General features: G+C 27.4%; 2 protein-coding genes across 10 annotated transcripts; one reads left to right on the forward strand and one right to left on the reverse strand.

The window, feature by feature from the left end:
• Positions 1 to 332: 332 nt before the first annotated feature.
• Positions 333 to 6,578, reverse strand: LOC107605513 (calcineurin B-like protein 10). Of its 6 annotated transcripts, XM_016307409.3 has the most exons (10): positions 6,402 to 6,566; positions 4,668 to 4,836; positions 4,206 to 4,288; positions 4,011 to 4,070; positions 3,215 to 3,323; positions 2,967 to 3,019; positions 2,788 to 2,868; positions 1,392 to 1,504; positions 1,211 to 1,282; positions 333 to 563 (listed from the first exon to the last, which is right to left on the reverse strand). In XM_016307409.3, the coding sequence occupies exons 1-9, from the start codon at positions 6,423 to 6,425 to the stop codon at positions 1,228 to 1,230; spliced, it is 747 nt and encodes a 248-aa protein (XP_016162895.1). In that variant the 5' UTR covers positions 6,426 to 6,566; the 3' UTR covers positions 333 to 563; positions 1,211 to 1,227. The 6 variants fall into 6 exon arrangements, with proteins under 6 accessions (XP_016162895.1, XP_088346022.1, XP_088346019.1 ...); XM_088489896.1 differs by lacking the exon at positions 1,211 to 1,282 and having other exon boundaries at positions 6,402 to 6,578; XM_088489893.1 differs by lacking the exon at positions 1,211 to 1,282 and having other exon boundaries at positions 4,206 to 4,273.
• Positions 6,579 to 9,442: 2,864 nt separating this feature from the next.
• HDA2 (histone deacetylase 2) lies at positions 9,443 to 14,763 on the forward strand. Of its 4 annotated transcripts, XR_001612528.3 has the most exons (14): positions 9,487 to 9,831; positions 9,918 to 9,973; positions 10,067 to 10,184; positions 11,002 to 11,064; positions 11,356 to 11,424; positions 11,516 to 11,682; positions 11,782 to 11,846; positions 11,928 to 11,974; positions 12,794 to 12,838; positions 12,928 to 12,978; positions 13,352 to 13,438; positions 13,625 to 13,712; positions 14,341 to 14,497; positions 14,580 to 14,763. XR_001612528.3 is itself a non-coding variant. In XM_016307406.3 (13 exons), the coding sequence occupies exons 1-13, from the start codon at positions 9,610 to 9,612 to the stop codon at positions 14,430 to 14,432; spliced, it is 1,170 nt and encodes a 389-aa protein (XP_016162892.1). In that variant the 5' UTR covers positions 9,443 to 9,609; the 3' UTR covers positions 14,433 to 14,763. The 4 variants fall into 4 exon arrangements, 2 of the variants coding, with proteins under 2 accessions (XP_016162892.1, XP_016162893.1); XM_016307406.3 differs by having other exon boundaries at positions 9,443 to 9,831; positions 14,341 to 14,763; XR_015885832.1 differs by lacking the exons at positions 13,625 to 13,712; positions 14,341 to 14,497; positions 14,580 to 14,763 and adding an exon at positions 13,094 to 13,218 and having other exon boundaries at positions 9,484 to 9,831.
• The last annotated feature ends 196 nt before the right edge of the window (positions 14,764 to 14,959 follow it).

Below are 14,959 nucleotides of genomic sequence, written 5' to 3' on the forward strand. Positions count from 1 at the left end.
ATTAAAAACTGTTAAATAATTTGATTAAATTATTATTTAATAATTTTTAATTATTAATTTCGTATTTTTACTATTTATTTTGGTTGTCCATAGTATTTCTTAATTCGAGAGGTTAAAGACTAATTCGTCGTGGATCGGAGCTCTATTCAAGAGTCTGTCACCGATCAATAGATTGCTACATGCATAAAGCGTGATTCAAACTCTCGACACTTATTTAAACGACGAGTGAGCTGACCACTCGACTACTCAAGTTGGTTATCTATAATAGACTTTCTCTAACAAAGTTACATTTAACTACAAAATTCGTTGTAGAACCATAGACGACCTTGTGATTTGGCATAAGTAGATGTAGTTGTCATGTTTATTGCCTTTGTCATAAGATGGAATGAAGTTTAATTTGCTATGTGCCCATTCATTTAAAAGGGACAAATGCATTCGGAATTGCCGCAAATGTTGTTTAAAACGGTAATGAACAATTTATGTGATCATCTTTATGGCCTTCCATCAAAGGAGATTGAATCAACCTTACCCTCACAGCTTCTTCTTTTATTTTTATTTTTTTCCTGTAAAGTTAAGAGTGAGAATCAACCTGAAATCCCTAGATAAAGACGAAAAAATTATGATATTTGAGATATAATTTATTAGCTTATCCTCACAGTTTCACAAAAATTCGTCACAAAAATTTTGTGGATTAGTGATGGGACAAATAATAAATCATATTTTTTTAATAATTGTCAAATAATTTTTTATTTTATTTTATTTATTAATTAATTCTTTATATATTATTTAATTTTGAAAAGAATTATTTGATAATTTAAAAAAAATAAAAAATATATTTTATTACTATAACCATTTAGTAGTCCAAAAATTTTACGACCAATTAATCCTTGTTAATGACGACTGAACATCTCATATATACGAGTTTTAACTTGTAACTTTTTTATTTACCAAATTTTTATTAGGATAATGTTGTGGTGAAAAGTATTTTTCAACAAAGAGTAAAAAAATTTTTTTAATAATGGAAAAAAATATTAAAACAAATAAAGATATCATATGCAATACATACTTTCCTAAAAAAAATTAATTATAATTTTCACTCTTCACCAAAAAAATTCTATTTCTACTGTCCTTAGGTCATACTTCAAATCAGATCCAAATAATTATTTCATGGAACACTTTAGTCTCCAAGCCATTATTTGTTACTAATTACCTTTTTTTTTCTTTAAATCAAATTTCAGCCTCTGATTTGAAAATAAAACTTGGAAATATACATGTGATGTCCCTGTGAAAAGACATAATAGTTAACACAAAGTTACTTGGAATTTCAGTTAGCATTTCTCCATGAGAAAATGGAAACTATATATAGAGGATATGACATTATTTTTACTTACTTCAAATAAGGAAGTGTCATGTTCTTCAATATGGATGGATTTCTACTCACAAAAACTTTCCAATCTTCTTTACTGATTTTACCATCCCTATCCTTATCGGCATCAGCAATTGTCTACATATAGAACACAATGTTCCTTCTTATAAATGACAAGGAAATTAACATCTCAATTGATATGAGTCTTTTTTTTCCCTAGATTATTTCATCAATTCAATTGTCACTTATTACTGTTTCTTTGAATCAATACATTTTTATACCATTTGTATTCAAATGTATTGATTACCTCTAATCCTTAAAATTTTTGTAGTTAAGTCTAATTAAGTATTATTTTTATTCTCTTCTTTTTTTTTAATTAAAATTTCAGTCCATTCTTAAATTATTAGACTAACTTGGTTGAATTTAATTACTAAAATAATTTAATCATGTAGCATCACCAAAACATAAAACATACATTTAGACAAATCAAAAAAAGTGGATGGTAACAAAAAATATATTATATACTGATAAAATTATATGATTATTAAGTATTAAAATATATATTAATATAAAAAAATTTAATTATTTTGTTAGTTATTATCATCAAATTTTTAATTAGGTTCTTATATTTTTTTTTCAATTGAATATCTATAATACTTTTAATTTTATAAGTAAATCTTTTTCATGTCAAAAATATTAAAATTAATAAAATATTTTTTTTTCCAAAATACATACGGTCAAAGATCTAGTTAAGTTTTTAATTATGAATACCTTCAATTTGCGAAAAAGTATTTAGTTAATTCTAATATTTGCTACATTATAAAGGATCTAATTATAAAATTAAAAACAGTGGTAGGAATTTATCAATAGAAAGAAAAAAAATATTTAATGACCTAATTAAAAATTTAGTAAAACTATAAAGACTAATAGAGTAATTAAATCATATAAAAACAAATGGTAAAATATATTTTTTGTCCTTAAAGTTTGACAAAATTTTCAAAAATACCCCTAAGTTTTATTTTGTTTCAATTTTGTCCCAAAAGTTTTTGATTTGCATCAAATATACCCCTTACGGCTAATTTTTCAAAAAATTTAAGACCAATTCAACAACAATTTCATAAGAATAACCTTCAATACAAGCAAACCAAGCATAATTTTAATGCATTATTATTAGATTGGTCTTAAATTTTTTTAAAAATTTAGTTGTCGATGGTATATTTGATGCAAATTAAAAACTTTTGGGACAAAATTGAAACAAAATAAAATTTAAGGATATTTTTAAAATTTTTGTCAAACTTTAGGGATAAAAAATATATTTATCCAAAAACAAAAGATATTTTACATCAATATAACCATGTTGCTTGTAAAATGAATAACCTATCTATGAAAGCTAAATTTTTCGTATTTAGATAGAAGCTAACCTTGTCAACAATAGCTTCAAGAAGATCGTCGGAAAGGTTCATATCAGATTCCATCAACATGGCTTTCACCATTTGCTTCAGCTAAAATTAAAGTAAGGTAGAACAACTTAATTACATGAGCTACTAATTAATAATAAAACTCATCATATATAATGAACATGATGAACTTGGACACTCACTTCCTCTCGCTCGATAAATCCACTTTTCCGTATATCATAAAGCTTAAATGCATCTGCAAAATCATCCTAGTTAGATTTTAATTTTTTCTAGTTATTTTTAATTATCCTTATAATTTTTTTATAAAGTAAAGGTAAAATATATTATTATTTAAAATATATTAAAAATAATAAAAACCTTTCTTCTTAAAAAATTAAGATGTAATTTAGGAGAATATATTATTTTTCTTTCATGAATATTTGAATATTACAATCAATTTTTTCTTCTAGAGGAGCATAAGGATGGAAAATACTGAGCGTGTGGACAAATTCGTCAAACTCGATAACACCGTTGCTTTTCTCGTCAAAAAGGTCAAATACCTAAACAGTTGAAGAAACAAATTAGTTTAAAACATTATTAGTATTAGTGTATTAACTAATGTATCACTGTCTATTATTCTAATTTTCTTATTTATTAAATATGTGTAATAAATAAAAAAATAAAAAATTCTCCAAAATAGTAAATACTTTAAATTGTAACTAAAATGTTTTGAGTTAAATTTTAAAAATAACAAAAAATATTTTCACAAATATTAAGAACAAATTAAAAGTTTCTACATCAAACTATTATCATTCCTAATTATATATATGTATGTGCGTGTTCAAAGCATTGTGGATAATTATTATCTTATCTATTATTAGTTCTAATGTTAATGTTAAAAAAATTAAAATAAAAAAGTTTAAAAATCTGTAAAAATTTATTATTTTTAGTTATTTAGTATTTTTAGTCATTAGTGTAATTTTTTTAGTTTAATAATTTAATAATATATTTTTTAGTTTATATTTTAAAATATTACTAATAAAAAATAATAAATTCAGTTCGTCCTTCGACATTTCTATATCCGAAAACGGAAATATTTGGTAATAAAAAAAATCGGCCAAAAACAGCCATAACTTGTCTTATTTAGCATTAATTAATTATCGCGATAATTAATTAATGCTAAATAAGACAAGTTCTAGCTTTTTTTTTGTCTACCTAGCATTACCCATCAGAAAATTATTACTTACTCGATCTAGGAAAAGATATTCTCCATTAGTTGTTTGGAATAAAGCCAATTGAAGTTCCTCCTACAATTATATCGGACGAAATCATATAACTATTATATCATCACATTAACTCGAATAATATTGGAGACATCATAAGCTAGAGTAAAAGGAATTAAAAGAGTATATATATATCATATATGCTTGAAAGTTAGTTACCTTGTGAATGAAACCATCATCAATTATGGAGCTACTTAACCTCTTAAACAGCACATACAATGCCTCCACTTCATTAATAGTAACTGCATCATTAATTAAAAAACAAAAATCTCCGCACTTTCTTTATTATCAAATAATATAGAATACAAATTTTAAGAAAAGTATAAGGTACCAACATATTATCTGCCAACTTATTGCTAATAATAATTAATTATTATATTTTAAATACATATATAAAGAGACACATCTAAAAAAATATATCTATAAAGATACTTCTATTAAACACAACCATAAAAAATACATTTTTATTAGACACATCCACAAAGACACTTCTATAAAATATAATTATAAATAAGAGTTGGCAGAAGTTGGCAGATATGCTATTGGTAAAGTAGCGGAACCGCGAATTTTATATTACGTAAAAAATATAGAATTTCTCAAAAAGAAAAAAAATAAAATTACATCTGGTTTCTTGAGCAAGGCGAGCGAGATCCTCATAATTGTAGTAAGGTTTGTGATTTTTAGCAACACATCTTGATTGATAGTTGAAACAATTAGCGACAGCAATCATGAAGACTTCAATCATAGCCATGAATGGCATCAAAACCTTACATATTGTGTCCCCTATATTCTGTTCATTAGTATATGAGGTGAGTCAGCAAAGAAGTTTCAAGAAGGTGAGTCAGCAGAGTTAATTATAGAAAGTTAGGTTCGGTTATGTCAGTTCTGTTATGTAAACGTGATAGGTGTGACTTTTGTTATTGGAGTATGATAAGCGTGATTTGCAGGTTTAGAAAACTCTATACAGGAGTAATAGGTGTGACTTCTGTTATTATTAATATTTTTAATAATATAAAATTATATATTTTTTAATAATTAAATATTAACTAAATTTTAATAAAAGTGCTGATTTTTGGAATTTTTTTAACTTTATAAATAGAGTTTAGTAAAATTTCATCACAAAACTTCATATTCATCATGATATCATCAGACCATAACAAAGTGCAAACCACTTATGTTTTGTTTAGTAAAATTTTCATTTTTTGAGAGTAGGTTATTTAAACTGTCTTTTAAAAGATAATTTGTTTAAAAATTGCAGTATTATTATATTTAGTAAAATCAAATTAAAAATAATTTTATTAAATATAAATAATAACAATTATATTTGATAAAATTATTTTTAAAATAAAAAAACCATGCTAGACATAAATATAATAATAATTTTGAATATTTATTAATAAATAAAATTATATTAGATTTTTTAATTTTTATAAATACTAATTAACTTTAAAAAAATTACTTTAAGTATTTTTAAAAGTATCTTAATTTTTGAAAATCAAAAACACAAATACTTTATATTTTTTACGGTTAATAGTCAAATAATTAGTCTTTAAAAGATGACTCATTTTTTAAATTTGTTCTTAAAAAATTGTATCAATTAAATTAGTCATTCAAAAATTATAAATTAATCATTTTTATTTTTCAATCACTCACTTATCAGTTTTCGTCAACGATTGATGATATAAAATGTTAACTCATATCATATATGACATCTAGTAAATCTAATTGATAGAACAAATATATTTATAAAAATCTATCAATTTTAGTGTTGTTAGGTTATATTAAGAATATGATATTTTTTTAATTAGAAAAAATTAATAGATTTTTATAAAGATATTTATTTAGCATCTAATTGGACATAGTAGGTATTATGTTTTATATTATCTATCATTAGCGAAAATTATTAATTGAATGCGAAAATTATTAATTAAATGACGGAAAAATAAAAATAATTAATTTATAATATTTAAAAAACTAATTTAATTGATAAATTTTTTTTGAGATATAATTAAAAAATAACCTATCTTTTGATAATTAATTTGACCATTATTAACTCAGATTTTTTATTTATCAAATACAAAATAAATGGTTCCAATAAATGGTTTCAATAGAAGTTTTACAAAACTTGAGTGATAAAGACTCTCGTTTAAGAGAAAACAAAGTGAATAATAATATTTATATATATTTGGTATAGTACAAGCGTATATATGATATGCGCATAAATTAAAGTAATAAGAGTATATGAGTAAAAATGGTAGGATTACATCATATACAGCCTGTTAACTAAGAAATTATGTAAACTTTATTACGAAGATAATTAGTGAAACATTCTTTTAACAATAAATAAAAACTTACAGGGGAATCATAATCATCAGCCATGTCTGTAAGTGCAGAATGATTAGAAATGAATAGCTCACAATGATTGATGATGAGCAACTTGTTATTTCTTCTTGAAAAATCTCTTCTCTCTGTGTTTGCTTTTTCTGATCTTTCAGTTGAGCTTTTTTTTTCCCATATATATAGAGGTTGTATATGTTTATAAATAAAAAGCCAAGTCCACAATACTCATAATTATTACTAAAAGACTGTATTACCAACATTTTTTTAAAGTTCATGTTAAAATTATCAGAAAAGAGAAAAAAAATGACCAACTTTTCTGTCAATAATTTGAAAACAAAAAAATTAAAGAGTTAACTAAAAAATATAAATATTAAAATAATATATTTATATATATTATATATTTTTTAAAATTTCAACTAATTTTCTACTAGAAAAAGGGTTGATTCAATGGTTTTCCATAACTTGCTACAAGGATTTTTTTTTAATGCAATGGATCGATTTAGTGATTGATTTTTTATTAATTCAAGTCTAGTTGGTCTAATTCTAAAAATATTATTTTCTATAAAAATTTTGAATTTATAATTTTTAACTAATTTTTATAATACAGTGGTGTTATGTAAGTAACCTGAGATGGGTGGATTGGGTTTGAAGGATTGGCCCAAACGTCCGTGAAAGGTGGTTTTATGCGTTTTGAAGAATGGGGGTGGTATATATAAACACGCTCCGATGCCTAATTAGCAAAGGAGTAGCAGGTTTTGAGAGTATTGGAACTTAGTTTTACCTGAGTGTGTCAATGTATTTATAATGGTGATTCAATAATCACCATTGGAGTAGTTCCACTTCTGAAGGCAGATAACTAGCCCTTTATTTTAGAGTTGTTGAGATATTGCTTCTAAAAGTAAAAAATTGATGAGAGATTTTAGGGGTAATTACTTATTTGAGTCCGACTTTGGATTAGACCTTTTTAACTTACTTGAGTCTGAATTATAGTATTGAATTAAGATATGAACAAGTGGTATATTCCAAAAAAAAATCATCCTCATATTTCTAATCATGATGTATTTGATAAACATAACACACTAAGAGTTTGTCCTTTTGGTTGAATTATCAATCTGAATGAGTTATAGTCCAACAATATAATCCATTACACAGAAGAAACCTGAATACAAGAGATAGGATTGCATCAACCCAACGTTTGATGATGACGTAGCATCCATCACCACAAACTAATACCTCAATGACAGAATGATAGAGAAAATACTTTGATCTGATCTCTAAATTTGTACTAAGTCTCAATTTAGTTTTTTAAATTTTAATTATTTTTATTTAATTTTTATATTTATAAAAATAACTTATATTAGTTTTAAAATGATTTTTATACATAAATATTAATAAAATATTGACATAAACAGTCAGATATTATATTTGATTTTGTAAAATAATATTATTTTAATTTTAGTACTCAAATCATTTAAAAATAATATCGTGAGTAGTATTTATTATAAAACTTTTTAATATATAATACGACGTCATTTTTAGACTACTTGAACGTTAAAACTAAAAATTAACGTGATATATAATTGTTTATATCACTACTTTATTAATGTTTGTATGTCAAAAATTATCTTAAAGATTAATGTGAGTCATGTTTTACAAATTTTAAAAATTAAATGAAAGCAAATCAAGCAATTAAAATTTCAAGAATTAAATTAAAATTTACATATAAATTTAAGAACTAAGTTAAATATTGAGTAAAATTACATATTTAAATTTTTTTATCAACTAAATCTAATCTAATTAAATAATAAAATTTAAAAAAATCTATCAATAACAATTTTTTGTTGATATTAAATAAAAAAAATTTAATATGTAACATTATTCTTAAATATTATTAGAAGAATTTTATGAGATGACATTTTTTTCAATTTAACTGCTAACTTGTACTTATATATCTTTTAATAAATTATGTGCGAAATTTTGTATAAATTGAATATCATTGAAAATGTAATTAAACAATTTACTTTTACATAAGCTTGTATTATATCAATTTCATATATTTATATAAAAGAATAATTTACTTATATAAATTATGTCAACACCAAAATTATTAGATTATCCTAAAAGTAAAATAGCTATAATTTTGTTTTTTATTTTTAATATAAATCATGAATATTTTAAAATTTTTACAAATAAATGTAAAATCATGGAAAATTCCATAGTTTTATGTTTAAATATAAATTATGAGTATTTTAAAAAGAATAATAATTTATATTAAAAATTAAAAAATAAAATTGTAGCTAATTCTGCTGTTGATGTGATTTTTATAAGTAAATTATTTTAGAAAAAATAAACGTTTTTATATTTATTTTTTTCTAAGAACATTGGATCCTAGATTGCGTATGTGCTAAAAAAGAGCAGGTTTGGGGTCTTCTCCCAAACTTCTTTCAAACTCATAAATATTTTAAGAAAGTATCGCTGTTTTGATAAAATTCTCCTAAAAAACGTTTTATATATATATATACACATTATTCTTCTTTTTTCCTCATCAATGTATGAGTATGCACGATCCACATTTAATTTGATAGGTGTTAATGCATTATATATTTAATTGTGATGCATGCCCAGCCATGTATTTAATTTTTAAGTTATTGTTATAATTAAAGACTAAATTTTTTTTTATATTAAAAATAAAATAAAAGTATCAACATGATGTAACTCTCCCTTTTCCCTACATGTCTGTTAATTAGCCACGTGAATTTATCATCTTAGTCATTTAAAATTGGTATACTAAAATTATAATTAATCCTTTTTTTTATGGACACGATCCTTCGATAAATTTGTTTCATTTATATTCTTATAAAAAAATTGATTAACTTATTGGTAAATTATTGTTTTAAATTTATATTATTGATATAAAATATAACAAATAAAAAATTAAAATTTGTTCAATTAATAATAAAATACTCCTTACTCAATAACAAAAATAAAAGAGTTTTTAAGAATATCTTTGTATAATTAAATAACTAAATAATAATTAAAAAAGGAAAATTGTCCACGTGTTGCAAAAACTAGTTGTTCTATCGAGTGAGTCATCAACATCTGTCGAGTTGAACTCGGAGCGAGTTAACTCGTCGAACATTCCATTTTGCCATTGATAAGTTCTTATCAGTTATCGCTTCCGCAGTCCGAGTTCAAGAACGAGCTAGGAAAGTTCCACCGATTCATGAGTTTCACTTTCATCAAAAAATTCGTTACTGAGTTGACTCGCTTCCCTTACACCTCCGCTTTTGTTCTCGCGTTCATCACTGTCGCAGCAGCTGCCGTCAGATTCCGCCGTCTGTCCAAACCGACGTCGTTTACGATGTCTTCTTCATCAGTAAACGACCCCGTTCAGCGCAACCGCATCTTCTCGAGCAAGCTCTACTTCGATGTGCCTCGCTCCAAGGTATGAACTAAGAAGTAACAACACTACAAAACACACACTAGTACTTGTGGTTTATTTGAACTTAGTTAGGTTTTTGTGCAATTCAGGTTCCGATTATCTATTCTGCATCTTATGACATATCCTTTCTCGGCATTGAGAAACTGTAAGGATTTTTTTTTTTAGCTTTTTTCTTTCTAAACACTGGTGATTGAATTATTATTTTCTTCAATTAATAGTGCATTATGAATTGGTGTAGGCACCCGTTTGATTCTTCTAAATGGGGGCGAGTTTGTAGATTCCTAGTGTCGTTTGGTGTTCTGGATAAGAAATGCATTGTTGAGCCTCTTGAAGCTTCAAAGGATGATCTTTTAGTGGTAATCACTGTGTAATTAACTTTTTTAGGAGTTTGCATTGGCTTGAATGCTTGATCTACGAGTAAAAAATATCATACAAAGCACTCATTTATATATATTCGAAACTTAATCCAAACAAGCTACACTGATTAATAATTAATTTTATTTCAAAATTGTATATATTATTCTTATAAAAAGGCAATAGTAAATTCGACTATGACTCACTTGATGCCTGTCAATTTTTTTCGTTTGTGTGTCTATTGCTGTGAAATAATTAAGCACGTTAGCACATTTTGTTATATGGAGTGGAAGATGATATGTGAACTGAAAGGTAAGAGCAGTGAGATTGGGAAACACTGGAGCTTTGACTATATATAATTTATAATTTTATGCTTTACATATACGTTTTCTTCTTTATTTTTCCCTTGTAAAATTGTTGTTTAAGGACTGAAAATTTTTCTGGCAACCAATCATACAGTTGAGTGTTGTCAACTAGAGCTGATCATAGTACTGGTGAAGAACATTTTCTTTGGTCATTAGATATTAGATAACCTTAATTATCTATCAAAAAGAGGGGGAAAGGAGGGAAACCATTTTGAGTCCCCAAATTATGAGTACTGTACTTTCCATTTTTCGGTACCTTAACTACACTTGTAATAATATCATTACCTTGTTGTATTTATGGCTGTTAAGTTATTTTAAATGACTAGTTAACTTTCTTACTGCACTCCTTTCTGAAGAAGAAAAGGTACCCTTTCTTAAAAATATATATATTCTGAAGGACTAGTGCTAATTCCATTTCTTTCTTTACTCTTAATTTTTTTTTTTGTTGTCAAAGGTGCACTCAGAATCGTACTTGAATAGCCTGAAGGAAAGTTCAAATGTGGCTACAATAATTGAGGTACTTCATCACTTTTAGGCTTGAGGTAGCCATTTACTCTTTTGTTGTTGATATTTCTCATTCCTTGATTTTCATTACTTATGGTGCCCTTGCATGAAAGGGTATGTAGTTAGTCTTTATCTTTCCTTTTGTACAATAGGAAGAAATCAAGAAAATAAACTTACATATTTATTGGAACGCTTTTGTGTATTTGTTTTTTATTATTTTGTTGTTTTGTACAAAATTGGTAATTGCTGGAACTTTTTGCAGTTGACATGCTAAATATTCACTGATATAGAATAATAAACGTAGGTCCCTCCGGTGGGGTTATTTCCCAATTGTCTTGTGCAACAAAAAGTTCTTCATCCATTCCGGAAGCAGGTGAAGTAACTTTCTTTTTCCTTGTTCATTTTCCTTGTTTTGTCTGTTTAGCTTCTCCGAAATTCAGGTCTTATTCTTATTACTGCAGTAGGTTGGTGGAACTATTTTGTCTGCAAAACTTGCAAAAGAGAGAGGATGGGCCATTAACGTAGGAGGAGGATTTCATCATTGCTCTGCAGAAAAAGGAGGTGGATTTTGTGCTTATGCAGATATTTCTCTTTGCATCCACTTTGCTTTGGTTCGGTTGAATATATCAAGGTAGTATAACTGTTGTTTAGGCTTTATAATTGCAAGCTAGGACATGCTCTTAACACGTGCAAATTAGAATTATCTTCTAACTGTCTGCAAAATCTTTAGGGTGATGATCATTGATCTTGATGCACATCAAGGAAATGGCCATGAAACAGACTTTGCCTATGATAGTATGGCCACCAAAATTTCTCCTTCTGTTGTCTGACTTCTTACCTTTTAGGATTTTCACTGAAAAGACTGTGTAATGGCAGGCCGAGTCTACATTTTGGACATGTACAACCCTGGAATATACCCTTTGGTGAGCTATCTGCTCCTTTGTTTGTTTTGTGTTCATAATTTTGAAGTGATTTTCTCTAATTTCCCCTTTTCACATTTGGCTTATTTATTCATCGTCACTGCATGACATCAGACATGCTGCCAGTGTCTTGTGGCTTTTACCATACATTTGGTTTATCATGTCCTTTGTGGTGGTTGGAAGGATGAGTGTTTTGCTCTTTTAATCAATGTCATTAGATGGTTCAAGATACATAGATCAAGCAATACTATTAAGTATTATGGCTTTGTTAAAACCTGAATTTTCTGAAAGTTTATTTAGATCAATGTCCTTTCTAATTGTTTCTATTAGATTTTCTTTGGTATTCCTCTATCTTTGTTCATGGTACTGAACTGCAAATGTTTTTGGGGTTGATCTACTAAACTCCATATTGTTGTCAGCTATTATTTGTGGGGTTTGTATTTCTTTTTTGTGCTGACCTTTTAAGCAATAATTTAAAATATATTTTAATTGTTAGAAAATGTCATTTATGTCAAGCTTAACATGCCATGCATATCTGTTTGTATCTGCCAATGAGTTGAAACAATGAAGTATACAGGACGCCAGCAAAATTGTGCTGCCAAAAAATGTCTTGGAAATGGATTGTTATGCCTTCTAGATAACAATGTTCTACATATTAGGGAAAAGGCCTAAATATGTTTTTGAAGGTGTTCAGCAATAATCAATTGTTATTTGATTTTATTTTAGAATGTGCATATATTCTGTTGTGGCTATAATCAATTTATTGTGGTGGTAGCAGCTTACCAAACTTCTTACAATTTCCTTATCATTTTGTAATATTAGGATTATGAGGCAAGGAACTACATAAATCAGAAAGTTGAAGTGAAGGTATATTCACTATTTCAGTTAAAATGTGAATACCTGTCTTGTGCTTTGCTTATATGAACAATTTTTTTTCTCTATTATTGAACTTTCAGAGTGGGACACTCACGGAAGATTACCTGCAGAAATTAGATGAAGCACTAGAGGTATATTACATTCTCACTAAAAGCCTTGTTTTCTCTCGTACTTTCGGCATGAGTTTTTTACTGCAGAACTAGGACTAGGTATCCTTATATTTAAGCAATGTTTTCCTTGCTATAGCTATACAGTATTGAAGTATCCAAGTTCCAACTATAATAGCTATCCAGTTTGGTTCGTGATGTGCCTTCTCTTACTTTTCCCTTCGTTATTTAAACATCAAAGGGAAGGAAATTTTACTCCTTCACGTATGTTTATAAGGCATTTATTTTCAAAATTGTTTATCACTTGACGAAGTTATGTTATTTAAGTCCTACCCCTTTTTGGTTGATGAACCCCTTTATTTTTACTTAATGTTTTTCATGTCAATGTGATTTTAAGGTTGCTGGGCGTAGCTTTGACCCTGAGTTGATAGTTTACAATGCCGGAACTGACATCTTAGATGGTGATCCATTAGGAAGGCTAAAGGTAATCTTGTTATTAGATTCACTTTATTGCTGTAAAATGTTAATTTATTTCAACTTCAGTGGTCATTTGCTCTTCATCTATAGTTTCAAGTTTCAACATAATAAGAGTTGGTCATTATCTGAGTTATGTTGCAGTTGATTCTTGTCACTTACCATAGCTGGTTCTTGTGCTATTTTGTACTTGCAGATTAGTCCTGATGGGATTACCCTCAGAGATGAGAAAGTTTTTCGGTTTGCTCGTGAGAAGAACATTCCTATTGTCATGCTCACGTCAGGTTTGCTATATTTTTCATCTGTCCCATATGGCTGGGTTCCTAACACATATTTACCTTGAAACACTCCCGTGGGTCTAACCTCTACAAATTTTCACACTGCTAATTCCATAAAACAAACCATGTCCTCTTGGCCATGTGGGTGAGTGGTGACATCTCCAGCCAGTGTGCCAGAGGCTTCCCTTCACCATTGAAAGGCCATTTTCCATATTATCTTTCTAATCATCTATTGTGTTGAAATCTTAGAAACACTCATAATATGATAAGCTAAAAGAATTTAAAAGAGAATTGTGTGTTGTGCGTGGGACACATCGGTTGTAGATATGAGACATTAAACCCCTTTTTGATCTCTTCGGTTTATCATTTTAGTTAGATGAATTGTTATTGTTAGTTTCTTCTAAACCTGATATTGGCCCTCTGTGCTGGTATAGTTATGCCCCAAAGGAGATGGTCATAGTTAACTATTGTAGAAATGACAACATTCTCAACTAACTTTTTCAGTATTCCTGTTTTCTTTCAAGATTTTGTAAAAGAAAAAATGAAACAGAGATTGGAAATAGAAAAAGAATTTTGTCAGCTTATTATGAGATGTTTATTAGGTTCCCTTTTTGTTTTCCATGTAATGTTTCAGGTGGTTATATGAAATCCAGTGCTAGAGTCATTGCAGATTCAATAGTCAATCTGTCCAAGAAATGCTTGATAGAAGACAAACAGGATTCCTAAGACTGCCAAAGGATGCTCCTTGCTTGCACCTTATGAGATTATATTATGATCAAGTAACAAAAAAGGTCTGTTGTAAAGATATTTAGATCTCGAAAGCAACTGGATTAGAATGTTTCCACTGATCCTTTTATGTGTTTATTTTGTTAGTTTCCCAAGGGTATCCTGCCTGCCACTACCAGGTAGTGAAAAAGAAAGAATGAACTCTACATGAATATTCTGTAAATATGTCAGTGTATCTTATACATACGTTTATCCCTCTTCTTTTTAATTCTTATTTGTGTTCCAATAATGGATGGATGAGAAAACTGTCAAACTTCTTTTTTCCTTTTTAATCCTTTTTCCATTTTTTTTTCCCTTTTCTTTCAGTGCATTATTAACACAACTCGTGCTCGCAAGTTTTTGTATTTTCTGTTTCTTCCTTCGATTTTTCTTCTTCACTTCCCCTTTTTATTTTCCAACCAAAACCAAATAGAAGAGATATGGTGGTGGTGGTGGAAGAGGAGGAGTAATAGAGATGATAAAAAGTA

The sequence above is a fragment of the Arachis ipaensis genome, chromosome B6 (genome assembly GCF_059453495.1).
Source record: "Arachis ipaensis isolate K30076 ecotype BB chromosome B6, ASM5945349v1, whole genome shotgun sequence".
NCBI lineage: Eukaryota > Viridiplantae > Streptophyta > Magnoliopsida > Fabales > Fabaceae > Arachis > Arachis ipaensis.